The sequence below is a fragment of the Apodemus sylvaticus genome, chromosome 22 (genome assembly GCF_947179515.1).
Source record: "Apodemus sylvaticus chromosome 22, mApoSyl1.1, whole genome shotgun sequence".
NCBI lineage: Eukaryota > Metazoa > Chordata > Mammalia > Rodentia > Muridae > Apodemus > Apodemus sylvaticus.
The window spans coordinates 47,902,269-47,916,725 of record NC_067493.1 but is presented as its reverse complement, the minus strand read 5'-3'; the positions used below and the strand labels follow the sequence as shown (position 1 = coordinate 47,916,725).

The 14,457-nt window shown below is 45.9% G+C and overlaps 1 protein-coding gene across 8 annotated transcripts in view; it reads left to right on the top strand.

Moving 5' to 3' along the window:
* Nucleotides 1-742: 742 nt before the first annotated feature.
* Hectd4 (HECT domain E3 ubiquitin protein ligase 4) overlaps nucleotides 743-14,457 on the top strand; it is a 154,624-nt gene continuing 140,909 nt past the window's right edge. For 7 of the 8 annotated variants that reach the window (XM_052167565.1, XM_052167561.1, XM_052167564.1 and 4 more), the window contains exon 1: nucleotides 744-1,145. In XM_052167565.1, the coding sequence (XP_052023525.1) occupies nucleotides 966-1,145 (180 nt within the window). In that variant the 5' untranslated portion in view covers nucleotides 744-965. Of the gene's footprint in view, nucleotides 1,146-14,457 lie in introns of all 8 variants that reach the window. The other variant, XM_052167566.1, reaches the window with a different exon arrangement.

Genomic DNA, 14,457 nt, shown 5'->3' with positions numbered 1-14,457 from the left:
TACATAGGCTTGAAACACCTTATGTATTCTAGGTTGGCCTGAAACTTGATATGTAGACAAGGATAGCCCTGCAACTTGCAATGGTCCTCCCACTTCTGCCTTCCAAGCACTGGGCAACCAGCATCCATCACCAGGTCTGTTTTGTTTGTTTACTTATAGTGCTGTAAATGGAACACAGGACCTCAGGCATTCTAGGCTAACCCTCCAAGACTGAACTACCCAAGATCTTAGAAAAATCTCCTGAACCTATCGCATTTAAAAGACAACAGTGTTGGCCCTCCATAATCCTTCCACAATGTCCAAATCCAAAAAACCAAAAAAATTTTAAAAAGCCGGGCGGTGGTGGTGCACGCCTGTAATTCCAGCGCTTGGGAGGGAGAGGCAGGCAGATTTCTGAGTTCGAGGCCAGCCTGGTCTACAGAGTGAGTTCCAGGACAGCCAGGGCTACACAGAGAAACCCTGTCTCAAAAAAAACCAAGTCCAAAAAACCAAAAAAATCCTTCCACAATGGGCTCTGGCCTGAGCAACCGGTGCACACCTGAAGAGGACAAGGGTCATCTTCTCTTGGAGCCTTAGACAGCTTCAGAGAGGTCGGGAAGGAGGTGCGCCCAAAAGGCAGTGCCTCTGAGCACCTGCAGCTGGGTTATAAAGCCCAGCCGTAATGTGGGCGGAGCCAGACGGCAGGAGGGCGGGGCCTGTATTGTCCACCCCGCGGGGCATGCCGGGAACCCCGCCCCCAAGATGGCGTCTTACTGACAGTTGGCTGCGGAGCGGCAGAGGCGGATCCTGCTCGTCAGGGCGGCGGCGGCGGCAGCGGCGGGGCTGGGGTCTCCCGGGCCGGGGTTGGCGTGTAGAGGGGATGGCGGCGCGGAACGCCTAGGGCGGAGCCGCGCGGGCGAGGCGGGCGCGGCGGTCGGCCATGGGTTGCTGAGGCGGCGTCGTCTCCGCAGCGCCTTCTCTTAGCCATGGGCTCGTCGGCAGCCGCGGCGGCGGCGGCAGCGGCGGCGGCGGCGGACTCGGCGCAGTGGCTCTCGGTGAAGGAGGAGACCATCTTTCTGCACGATGGGCTTATTCGGGTCACCGACCTGGCCGAGCTGCCCAGCGAGATACTCGGCGCCCCGGAGTCCGCCGACACCGACCTGGAGGTGAGTGAGGCCCCCGCAGGCCGCCGCAGGTGTGTGTGACTCTGGAGAGCATCTTCGGGCTGCGGCCTGGAGCCCCGGCAGCCGCCGCCCGGCTGCTCCCCTCCCCCACGCATCGGGAGCCTCTTGGCGGGCGCGCCCAGGTGCCTGCGCTCCGGAGACCTTTTGTATTTTGAACGGTTTGCACAGGCTCTGCTTCTTTACAGCCCCAGCCCTGTGTTGATTTTGTGTGCGTGCGTCTGCGCGCCTGTGTGTTGGGGAGACCGGAGTGACAGCTGCCAGGCTTCCTCCACCATAAGCAATTCTGCAACCTGTCTGTGCAATGCCTCGGATTGACACCCGGGTCTTTGTCAGGCAAGCCGGGGGTTTGGACAGCGAGAAAGGGATGCTACACCGCGGCCTGTTAAGGGTCAAGGGCGGGCGTGAGTGAGTATGAGTGTGTGTGTGTGTGTGTGTGTGTACACGTACGCGCGCGTGCGCGTGCGCGCGCTTCGGGGGTCTCTGAGAAGCCCAGTCTAGGAGCAGTGACAGGTGCATCAGCCAGTCTCAGCATTTGTGGCGTTCCCCCCACCCCCATCCACCCCAAGGAAACCAAATGTGCATATGGTGGATGGGAACTTTCCACCGACTGCGCTCGGTTTCGCATGTGCCTAGAGGTGGGAATGTTTGGTAGTCCTGTTTCCATCCAGGCTAGGTGGATGTTTACCCTGCATCCCTGTGGAGTGTGGTGAAATTCTTATTGTCGCATGGAGGGGTCCCTGGAGTACACCGCAGACAGGAGGGCCTACCTCCCTGGGAATCTTTTGTTTTGCGGTTCTCCATTTACTCTGGTATTCAGTACCACCGACATTTATAGAAATGGGGTAAAATCCCATTACTCTGTGTTTCTGGAAACAGCATAGATCAGATCGCTTTCAGTGAGACTTTGGGACGTGTTTGAGATGCGAATGCGGTCCTCTGTGTTTGTGTCTGGCTTTGAGATTGCTTCAGAATTTCCAACTGTGAACTCTTAATTGGCATATTTTACAGTCTAGCCACGATAATATGGGAGTTGATAGAGAATCCCTAACGTGGAATCATAACACAATTATTTTTATTTGGTTCTATTCTATAAAAAGCAAGGTGTGTCTGAGTTAAGCACCTGAAAACTGCAGGGTTCTGATGGTCTGATTTAGTGGGCACTGCTGCGTAAGGAGGAAAGTGGATGGTGCTCTTTGTTCCTTAGAGACTAACCTAAGTTTTTCGAGCGCAGACTGATGTATATAGAATCGAGTTTTCGGGTTAGAAGAGGTAGAATTATTTTTAAAAACCAAGTTATTCAGTTGACATTACTAAAATGTTTACTGTCTGTGTCCTGAGAGTGATCCATACAGCTAAGGAAAGACTTAAAATGTTTACTGTCTGTGTCCTGAGTGACCCATACAGCTAAGGAAAGACTCTGGCGGAGTAGATTAATTCTTCTCCAAAAGGAACTTGTGTGAGTGATATGCATTGGGACTGTTTTGTTTTTTATTCCTTTCCAGTTATGGACTACAGTATCTAGAGAAGTAAGTAGTCTGCTAGCCACACACTTATCTATTTAAAAATTCTTTCTTTCTTTCTGTTTTCTTGGTTTTTTGGATTTGTTTTTTTCGAGACAGGGTTTCTCTGTACAGCCCTGGCTGTCCTGGAGCTCACTCTGTAGACTAGGCTGGCCTGGAACTCAGAAATCTGCCTGTCTCTGCCTCGCAGAGTGCTGGGACTACATGGGTGTGCCACCACTGCCCGGCTAAAAATAATTCTTAACTGTCATTGTGTCATTGTATCAGATGCTGTCTTGTTAAATACTCAAAGAACTCTAGAAGGTAAATATGGTTACTTGTTGCAACAGTTGTATCCATTGTGCGCAGGTAACAAGGGCAGAGCAGGGCAGAGAAAATGTGCAGGTTGCTCAAGATCTTTTTTTTTTTTTTTTTTGAGACAGGGTTTCTCTGTGTAGTTCTGAACTCACTCTGTAGACCAGGCTGGCCGCGAACTCAAGTCCGCCTGCCTCTGCCTCCTAAGTGCTGGGATTAAAGGCCTGGCTAAGATCTTTATTTTTATTTTTTAATTTTTTTGAGGTAGGGTCTTACTAAATAACCCTGGCTGTCCTGGACCCTATGAAAACCAGGCTGGCCTGGAACTTGTAGAGATCTGCTTGTCTCTGTCTTCTAAGTGTTGGGATTAAAGGTGTGCATACTACACTCATCCCTAATAGTTTTTTTTTTTTTTTTTTTGGTTTTTTTTTTTTTGTTTTGTGGTTTTTTGGATTTGGGTTTTTTTGAGACAGGTTTCTCTGTATAGCGCTGGCTGTCCTGGAACTCTGTAGACCTGGCTGCCTTGAACTCAGAAATCTGCCTGCCTCTGCCTCCCAGAGTGCTGGGATTACAGGTGGTGTGCCACCACCTCCCGGCTTAATTCTTAGAATTAATTTACAGGATTGCTGGAGATCTAAACTGGACCTCCTTAGCCACCCATTTATCTCTCTAGCCCTAAACTCAGGTCCTCGTGCTGCATACATAGCAAGCTCTTCTTCCACAGAACCATTTTTCCTAACTCCACTTTGGTTCCTCTGGCAACTGTTTCTTTTTCATATTTCAGGAAGATTAGAGATTTGTCAGTATTTTAATAGGTATCTTTCCGGATGTTAACACTCCTATGAAGTACTGTCTCCCAGATCTCTCCAGTAAACTCTGAAGGATTAGCAGCTATTCTCAAAGGGTCTGTAATTATAGAATTCTTCCATTAATGATTTTAAATTATGAGGAATAAGACTGAAGCTCAGGTGAATAATTTATGAGGGACAACCACAGTGCATAAGATTGTGGATCACAGAGTTTGAAAGCACAGAAGGTACACTGGTGCCTTAATGATGCACCTTAAAGATGTGTTTTCCTTCTTTTAGAAAGGGATCAGGAGAGGCTGGAGAGATGGCTCAGCAGTCAAGAGCACCGACTGCTCTTCCGAAGGTCCTGAGTTCAAACCCCAGCAACCACATGGTGGCTCACAACTATCTGTAATGAGATCTGGTGCCCTCTCTGGTGTGTCTGAAGACAGCTACAATGTACTTACATATAATAAATAAATCTTTAAAAAAAAAAAAAGAAAGGGATCAGGAGAGGAGTTGTACAGTGGTGGGTGTACTGTGTGAAGTCGTGGCAAGTAAGATGGCTTGGGCCTTCTGCCTCTGGGATCCAGTATTCCTTTTACTCGTAGTGCTCTGCAAGGTTATATGTCAGTTAGAAAAAAGAATCTAAAGAGATGAAAATTAACCTGAGCAGAGCATCTGAAGTAAAATTTTTTTCCAGTAAATTATAGTCAGGTTTTTAAAGAGAAAAAACAAACCCACTCAATAAATAATTAATGGAAAAATTATTGGAAAGTAGTATGTTGTGGAGTTTAGAAGGACGTGAAGTCTAGTGGTTCAGGTGCTGAGGGCATGGCAGTGGATGAAATGGAAGGAAGCTTTACTCTCTAAACAGCTTGTGTTTCAGCATAAAGATGTAGACTGCAGTAAGTAACAAGGGTCCTACATGCACAGGTCCCTCGGTGTCCTTGGATGGGATCCAGGACCTGTTGGCTACCAAACCCACAGATGCCGAAGCTGTTGTATAGTCTCAGCACAGAGATTCTGCACAGCTTCCTATACAAGTAATCCATTGCTCTGTGAAGTCAAGGTGGCAGGGCTGTATTGCTTAGGAGGTAATGATGTATGTTTGCACACAGCCAGGCCAGGAAGACTGCTCACATAATGAACACTAGGGAGAGGAGCTCTGGAGTATTGGGAGACTATGAGGGCTGCTTACACATCACTTCATTTGTGTGGATTCAGGGGTGTGGTGCTTGCTACAAAGCAACTTTGAGTTTTGCTTTTGGAAATTCCTCCTCTTCTTTTCAGACAAGGGCTCAGTTTGTAGACATAGTTGGTATTGAACTCACAAGAAATCCCCTGCCTCTTCCTGCCCAGTATGGGGTTAAAGGTGTGCAACCATCCCAAAATTATTTTGAATATTTTCAATGGAAAGATATGGAGCCCACTGATGTGGAGGAACAAGTTGTGTGTGTGTGCACACATGCTTGTGTGTGTGTGTGTGTGCTAGTACACATGTGTGTGATGCCAAGTAATAAAGAACTGTGGACAACATAAGGTGAGGAGATGGGAGTCTATTTCATATCCAGGGCAGGCAGGCTTTGAGCAGAGACTTGAAGGAAGTGAGAGTGTTCCTTATGGCTGTGGGGCAAAGGACATCCTATATAGAGAGGAAGGACATCAGGAGCCAAGTGTCTGAGCAGGAACTATCCTTAGCTTGTAGCGAGCTCTGAGCCCTTATTCAGAAGGCAGATGGGGAGAGAGGGGGATGCTGGTGAGGTGGAGCCTCGTACCTAAGTAAGTACTTTGGGTCTCATGGTGAATTAGGAGTGCAGAGTGAACCGTGTTCTTCTTATATTAACTTTTAAAATTAGTAAACATGATAATAGATGTCATTGTAACATTTTTTTAAACCTCTGCAATTATTAGTTTATTAGTATCATCCAGGACTCATGTTCAGTATCCTCAAATTACATTAACAAACCCAAACGTAAAGAGCCTGAGTCAGAATTATATAACAGCACTCCATCAAAAAGGTGCTATTCTGTAAAATTACAAGAATGCTATCTTAAAACACTGGCACTTTAAGAGAATGATAATCTCAAAAAAAAAAACCCACAAAATATTTCATATGTCTTGCTTATCATGTCCCTCCCCCTTTCCTTGTCCTTTGAAAGAACAAGAGTTCTTAACCACTGAGAATTCTTCCCACAAAGATTTAAGCATGAAAGTTCAAGTAAATTTTATGACTGCCTCAAATTGGAAACATTCCAAATGTCCAACAGGTGAATAAATAAACAAGTGTGAACTATCCATACAGTAGACTAAAAGCAGTAAAGCCCTGCTCTGTAGGTAGTGCATGGGTAAGCCAGATGGCATACATTGTAGGGTTCCATTCATACAAAATCCTAGAATACAAGTGCGTCTGTGATGCATGCCTAAAGAGAAAGCATGCTGGGAGGGAGGCTGGGAGGCTGGGAGGGAGGTTGTAAAGGAGTGAGGGGTTCCGAGGTGATAGATGTTTCAGTTGTTTGCTTGTGGTATCATTTCATGTTCATATGTATACATGTCAAAACAACTCAGATCTTACGGCTTAAATATGTGCAGTTTATTGTATGCCAATTATATTTCAACAAGCAAACACAGTCTCCGCATGCTCAGAGTGTGTTCTGGGTACTGTTTAGGAAGTAGAAGGCAGCAAGGGTTTGTATGTTGTTTGTTCTGTTGTTTAAGAGAAGAACATTTGGGTTTGGAGCTGCTTAACTGAAGCAGCCAAGGGTTTATGTGCTGTGACATGCACACAGAACCTTTGGGATGAGATTCAGGCTTCGTTTGGTCTGTTCTGGAATGCTATCGGTCCTTTGAAAAAGTTCAGAATTGAGCTTCTAGAATTCCCGATTCTAGAATGGAGAGTGATAATGAATGAATGAATTAACTGTCCCAGTTCACCAGTAGTTTCTTACTGGCATGCAGCCATCAAGTTGTGATGGAAGCCACTGTGTTCTGTGAGTTAGGGAAAGGCTCAGCAAGCCAGAGCATGAAGTAAGGATGAAGGCACGAGGACTGTGGGGCCAGTATGGCCAGCAGTTGAAAGCCACTTTTTATTGTTTTAACATTGGGCCATATTGATTGCCCAGCTGGTCTTGAACTTAATAGGTAGATGTGGATGACCTTGAACTTCTGGTCTTCCTGCCTTTCCAGAGTGCTGGCTTGATATAACTTCTTTCAAGGTTGTCAACTTTTTTTCTTTAAGATTTATTTCATGTATATGAGTACACTATCACTGTCTTCGGACACACCAGAAGAGGGCATGGGATCTCATTACAGATAGTTGTGAGCCACCGTGTGGTTGCTGGGAATTGAACTCAGGACTTCTGGAAGAGTAGTCAGTGCTCTTAATCCTGAGCCATCTCTCTGCCCCCCTCCCCCCTCCCCCGCCCTGCATTGTCAACACTTTTACCACCACTAGAACAACAGCACATTGCACTTGATGCCAGGCTTTTGTGAGCTGCTTCGTGGCTGTTATCTGATTTAATCCCCACAAAAGCCTCTGAAGTTGGTTCTTGTCATCCACCCATCCCCAGGGCAGCAGCTGTAGCATAGACAGAACTCAGTGACTTGATAGAGAGCATGAGGGCAGAGCTGAGGAGGCTGAAGTCTGTGTGGTTCCCGCTTAGGGTTCGTGTTAACACCCCAGTCATCATTTTAGAGATGGCTAGGGATGCGGCTCAGGTGGTAGAGTGGTTGCCGCATGAGCACAAAGCCCTGGGCTTTATCCCCATTGCTTCGTAAACTAGAGTGGTGGCATGCCTCTTCCATCCTAACATTCTGGAAGTAGAGACAGGAGGATCAGATGTTTAAGGGCATTCCTGCCTGAGTATCAAACTTAAAGCTAGTTTGGGTTACAGGATACTAGCCCCCAAAACAAACAAACAGATAAGTCAATACTGGTAAATACTGCACTCAGGAGACTGAGGTAAGAGTATTACCTCAGTAATACTCCAGTCAGAGGCCTGCCTGGGCTACATAGTAAGACACACCAGTGGGGGCATGGCCGTGCATACTTAGAATCCCAGCAGTTAGGCAACTGAGGCAGGATTGCCATGAGTTAACTATTGAGCCCAGACCTGTCTCAACACTACCTGAGCCACCTTAACAAAAATTTATATTATTATTATCTTTATTATTTTATTTTGGTAAAGTGCTATGTTGCTGTTTCTGAAAAGTTTTTTTATGCATATCAGTCAGCTGGTTACTGAACATCAAACATCTTATCTACAGATTTTTTTTTTTTCTTTGAGACAGGGATTCTCTGTGTAGCCTTGGCTGTCCTGGAACTCACTCTGTTGACCAGGCTGGCCTCGAACCCAGAAATCCGCCTGCTTCTGCCCCCCAAGTGCTGGGATTAAAGGCGTGTGCCACCACTGCCCAGCCAGATTTTTTTAAAAGAAGTAATCTGTTTAACTTTATTTTATGTGTATTGGTGTGAGGGGGTCAGATCCCTTGGAACTGGAGTAAAAGACAGTTGTGAGCTGCCATGTGGGTACTGGGAATTGAACCTGGGTCCTTTGGGAGAGCAGACAGTGCTCTTAACCACTGAACCATCTCTCTACTCTCCAGATTTCTTTTCCTAGCAGCAGAGATAGGTTTCATTTAGTTTTTTAGAGATCCCTGCAGTGTTCTTGCCTCACAACGTGTTGGCAGTCTGGTGAGGTGCATGAGGTAATGACTGGTCTCCACCTCAGTCTTTGTCCTTCCTAGTGTGTGCCCAAAGTCTTTCTCAGTAAAGCAGCCTTGATTAGTGTCTGTCTTGTTGTCTTCTGTATCAAGTCTCATGAAACTCCCTGTTGGCCAGGGTGGGGCGTCCTTTGCCTATTCTTCCTAGGCCAGAGGGTGCCTGTGGTGTCAGTTATGTAAGGACTATCAAGTCTCCAAAGCATCCTGCTTTTTCTCCCTTCCCTTGCCTCCAGCTTTCCTTACATCAGTGTTTGTGGGGTACACTTGAGGAGTGTATGAGCCCACTTCACAAGATGTCCAGTAAGTAGTCCCTGACGACCGCAAATGACAGCAGCGACTGACTCTGGGGTGGATGAGCACCACAGTTATTTCAGAAGGAGAGGGGCTGCAGGAACTGTATAACTGCCACTTTATTTTATTTTATTTCATTTTATTTTTTGGCATGGAGTTGAGCTAGTTACCAGTGTTAAAGAAGACTGCATTAGGATTTGCATTCAAACACTGATACATTTAATAGAATGACTTTATCCCCACCTCCCCACCTGCTTTTGGTTTTTGGTTTTGGTTTTTGTTTTTGTTTTTCTTTTGAGACAGGGTTTCTCTATATAACCCTAGCTGTCCTGGAACTCACTCTGTAGACCAGGCTGGCCTCGAACTCAGAAATCTGCCTGCCTCTGCCTCCCAAGTGCCGGGATTAAAGGCGTATGCCACCACTGCCCCGCCCCACCTGCTTCTCTGCAAGTCATCAAGGCCTGGAAAGGTGGAAAGGTGGAAAGGTGGAAATTTGGAAGAAACTTTCTCAGGATGAACTATATAAAGAAAAGTTTTTTTCCTCAAGGATTTTTAATCTGAATAGAATTGAGGGATCTGTGAACTTAATGAGAAAGTTTCACATAGGTTGAGCTAAAAGCACACCATTTTCTTGAGTCATGAGTGAAGTGGACCAAGAGCAGTACTGGCAGGAGCTGTAAGAGCTGTGGCTGTAGCAGTTGAAGTTACAGGTGCTGTCACCCAAGGCTCCTGTCTCTGAGCTGGCTGGTGCTGCTGTTTATGCTTGCTGGTGCTTAGGAAGAATGTGTGGTCCTTCTTAGAGCTGTTCAGTGTGCTGATAAATATGGGGCCTGTGTGATATCACTACCATGGGAAGCTTGCTTCTTTGGCTATTTCTGGAACCTGTATTTTACTATACTATAATAGGCTTCTTATAAACCCATGTTTGATTGTGCCTTTTTTTCCCTTTTCCCCAGTGCTGAGGATAAATCCAGAGCCTCGTGCATGAGCCCAGAGCAGCCAAGCTCTATCCCAAGTTGTAACCCTAGTCCTTAATCCTGGGAGTTAGCTTTTGACTCATTCAAAACTGTTACCTGGGCAAGGCCCATAGACATCTCAGCTGGAAATGAGTAAGAACAGACGCCGTGAAGATTACGTGGTGTGCAATTGTTTGATGTACAGATGACCACACATCTGGAAACCTCTGCATAGTTCCTGTGATAGGAAATGTCACTTTTCTGTAAACTTTCCATGACCTGTTGAGGTTGAGCAGGCCTGGGTTTCTTGTATGATCTGTTTGACTTCCTCCCATTTGTAAAACATTGTACCATTAGTAAGGAAGCTGGTTTTGTCTGTTTCTTTTGTCCCTTTGAGTTAGGCTATGAGGTATAGCTCAGATTGATCTGGAATTTGCCATTCCTCAATCTCAGTTGTCAGGTATGTCTCACCCAACCCCTGGTAACAAAGATATTATTTTTTAAAAAGATTTATTTTTATTTATGTTTAAGGTTGCTTTGCCTGCATGTATGTCTGTGCACCATGTGTGTGCCTGTGTCCTTTGAGGTCAGAAAAGGGTAGTAGATATCCGTTGGGGCTGGAGACTTGGTTGTGAGCAATCCTGCTGGTGCTGGGATTCAAACCCTGGGCCTCTGGAAGAACAGCAGTGCTCTTAACTGCAGAGGTAGCTGCCTGGCCCAAGAAGCAGTTTTTAAATACAATAAACAATTAAAAAAAAAAACAACCCAACAGATCCTGTAGAGGACTGCCCGGTCTGTGTTCATTCAGAGATGATGTACCTAACCCTCAAGAGACTGAAGGCCCCAGGGAGTTTAGAGGTCAGGTGTGGCAGGGGTGGTGACATCCTTGTGGAGACTGGGGAGAGGGGAAGAGGTATGGGATGTGGAACAGCCGGAGGGTGGACAGGGGTGGGGGCGGGGAGTGGGGAATAAAATATAGAGTGTAAAAAAAAAAAAAAAAAAAAAAAAAACCCAGCCGGGTGGTGGTAGCGCACACCTGTAATCCCGGCACTCTGGGAAGCAGAGGCAGGAAGATTTCTGAGTTTGAGGCCATCCTGGTCTACAGAGTGAGTTCCAGGACAGCCAGGGCTATACAGAGAAACCCTGTCTCAGAAAAAAAACAAATTCAAAAAACCAAAACCAAAACAAAAACAAACAAAAAAACCCCTCAAAAACCCAAAACAAAACAAAACCCCATCCCCCTCCTGCCCCTTGGTTTCTGAGACAGGCCCAGGCTGGCCTCTGACTTACTGGGTAACAGGCTAAGTCTTGAGCTCTTGAGCTGCTTGCTTCCACTTTCCAAGTGCCTGGCTGCACACCGGAGCCACATGCCCTGTAAGTAGGGGCCTTCCCAACAGTGCCTTACAGAGCAGCTGCCACAGGGTTTTTAAGATGAGCTCACCCCACTTTTACCTCTGTAGAGTACAGTTATGCAACTGTGTTTCTTCATTCTTCATAGTGGGCTTTTAGACCTGCATGGTCAAGGTTCTTCACTCAGACTCCTTCAGGAGTTCTGCAGTCCTGTTGTCACTGCTGTCTGCTGTCAAGCACTAGAAATGTGGCCAGTTCACTATCCTACCCCGCCCCCCAACTATGTTTTCTGTTGTGAACTAAAGTCCAACACAGACTATCACCTTAATGGCTGATATATAGTACAGTTAGTTTGTTGATACAAGGTGTCACTGTGTGGCTCTTGCTTTCCTGAAATTCCCTAAGTAGGTCAGACTGGCCTTAAATTTGTAGTGATCCTTCTGCCTGGGCCTCTGTGCTGACTGGTATTGTGTATCAACTTGACACAGGCTGGAGTTATCACAGAGAAGGGAGCTTTAGGTGAGGAAATGCCACCATGAGATCCAGCTGTAGGGCATTTTCTCAATTAGTGATCAAAGGGGGAGGGCCCCTTGTGGGTGGGGCCATCCCTGGGTTCTATGAGAAAGCAAGCTGAGCAAGCCAGGGGAAACAAGCCAGTAAGAAACATTCCTCCATGGCCTCCGCATCAGCTCCTGCTTCCTGACCTGCTTGAGTTCCAGTCTTGACTGCCTTTGGTATTGAACAGTGATGTGGAAGTGTAAGCTAAATAAACCCTTTCCTCCCCAACTTGCATCTTGGTCATGATGTTTGTGCAGGAATAGAGACCTTGACTAAGACAGCCTCTCTACTGCTGGGCCCAGCAGGTGTGCACTACTTTGCTGCTGTTGTTGATACATAACTCTGAGTTATCTCTAAGTCCTTGTGTTTGGTGCCCACACCTCCCCTTTCTGCTTCTGGAGCCAAGTGATAAGTCCCTGCCTGGCGCAGCACTGGCATCTTCACGGGCAGCCCAGCAAATGCTCTGCTGCATTAGATGCTTTGAGTATCATTTGGAGTAGGGGCGGTTCTTTACCCCGTGGTAGGTCCTAGTGCCTTGCTCATTCCAGGTAGGTGTTGTGCCACTGGGTTGCTCTCCTAGCCCTGCCTGTCATTTTTTTTTTTTTTTTTTTTGAGTGCACAGTAAAATGGAGCCACACAGACTGTCGTACCTGGGCATTTAGAGGGGGATGATATACCAAGTTAGTAGCAACCTGGAACTTGAGACTGAAGGAGTCTTCAGAGCTGATGCAGACACAGAGGGATTGAAGTGAGGACATCAAGTACACATCGAGATGACTTCCTGCTGAGCACTGCTACTGATCAGATCTTGTATTCTTTGGGGCTGGGCATGGAGCTCATTTGGTAGGATGCTTGGTCTCCTGGGTTCCATCCCCGGCACCACATACAACTGGATATGTGGGATAAGGTTTACCTGTAATTTGAGTACTTGGGAGGTGGGAGCAGGGGGATAAGGCCTTCAACATCATCCCTGGATACAAAGTAAGCTTGAGGCAGCCTGCCGGGTCAGGGACAAAAACCTCAAAACTTCCACTTTTTTTTTTTTTTTTTGGTTTTTCGAGACAGGGTTTCTCTGTGTAGCCCTGGCTGTCCTGGAACTCACTCTGTAGTCCAGGCTGGCCTCGAACTCACAAATCTGCCTGCCTCTGTCTCCCAAGTGCTGGGATTAAAGGCGTGTGCCACCACCGCCTGGCAAAACTTCCACTTCTTGTTCATTAAATACTGCCCAGTAAGGATAAATGATAAAGTTATAAGTGAAATAAGTGAATGAAGTTAATGAGGCAACTCAACCAGAATAGCAACAGGCATATGACATTTAATAATAACACCATATGTGGGATGCAAGCTTTGATATTGAAACACCCATTATATTTCCAGAACTGGATCCTTCAAGGTTTTATTGGCATGGCACATTTTAAAATCATGCAATAGCATGGATGAGTACATATTGATAGAATTAAATAAGTATATACTGCTTTGGTTTTGTCTTCAATACAAATAATATTGTTTACTCTTTTTACTATAAACACATGAGACAGAATAATTTATTCTTTTTATTCTTTCTTTTTTTTTTTTTTTAAGTTTTTTTAGTTTTTTTGAGACAGGGTTTCTCTGTATAATCCTGGCTGTCCTGGAACTCACTCTGTAGACCAGGCTGGCCTCGAACTCAGAAATCCTCCTGCCTCTGCCTCCCAAGCGCTAGGATTAAAGGCATGTGCCACCAACGCCTGGCAAGGTGTTATACAGGTCTGAAGACATGAAAATAATTCCCGGAACCAATGTAAAGGTGGAAGGAGAGAACCAACTCCACAGGCATGTCTCCTGACTATCACCTGTGTTCAGTGGTACACATGCACACGCACAGATATCAATAATAAATAATATACAAATTTACTTTTATGTAGAAGATGTGTGTACACACAATGGGCTAGAGAGATGACACAGTGATTAAGAACATGCACTGCTCTTACGGAGGACTCAACTTCTGTTAACAGTACCCGTGTGAAGTAGCTAACAACTACCTGTAATTTCAACTCTCTCCTCTGGTCTCTAAGTGTACCCGGAAACTTATGCACATACCCATACACAGACATTCACATATATACCTAATTAAAAATAAAATAAATTGTTCTGGCTTTTTTTTTTCCCTCTTGACAAATGCTAGGGTCATCTGGGAAGAGGAATCTTAAGTGAGAAAATACATTGCCTGTAGGCAAGTCTATAGGGAATTAATGATTAATGTGGGAGGGCCTAGCTCATTGTGTGAAATGCCACCTCTGGAGAGGTGGTTCTGGGTTGTATAAGAAAGCAACATGGGCGGGGGCTGGTAAGATGGCTCAGTGGTTAAGAGCACTGACTGCTCTTCCAGAGGTCCTGAGTTCAAATCCCAGCAACCACATGGTGACTCCAACTATCTGTAATGGGATTTGATGTGTCCGAAGGCAGCTACAGTGTACTCATATACACAAAATAAATAAATCTTTACCAAAAAAATAAAAATAAAAAAGGCAAGCTGAGTAGTTGGAGGTTGGAGAACACTGACTGCTCTTCCAGAGGACAGGGTTGGATTCCCAGCATCCACACAGCAGCTACAACCATTTGTAACTTTTGTTCTAGGAAATTCTGCACTACCTTCTGACTTCTACAAGCACCAGGCATTCATATGCATAGACATACATACAGGCAAAACATTCATATCCATAGAAACAAGAAAAGGAAGGAAGGAAGGAAGAGGGAGAGAGGGAATGCAGGGTGAGCAGGCTGAGCAAGTCACAAGGAGCAAGCCAGTAAGCAGCATTCTTCCATGGTCTCTGCT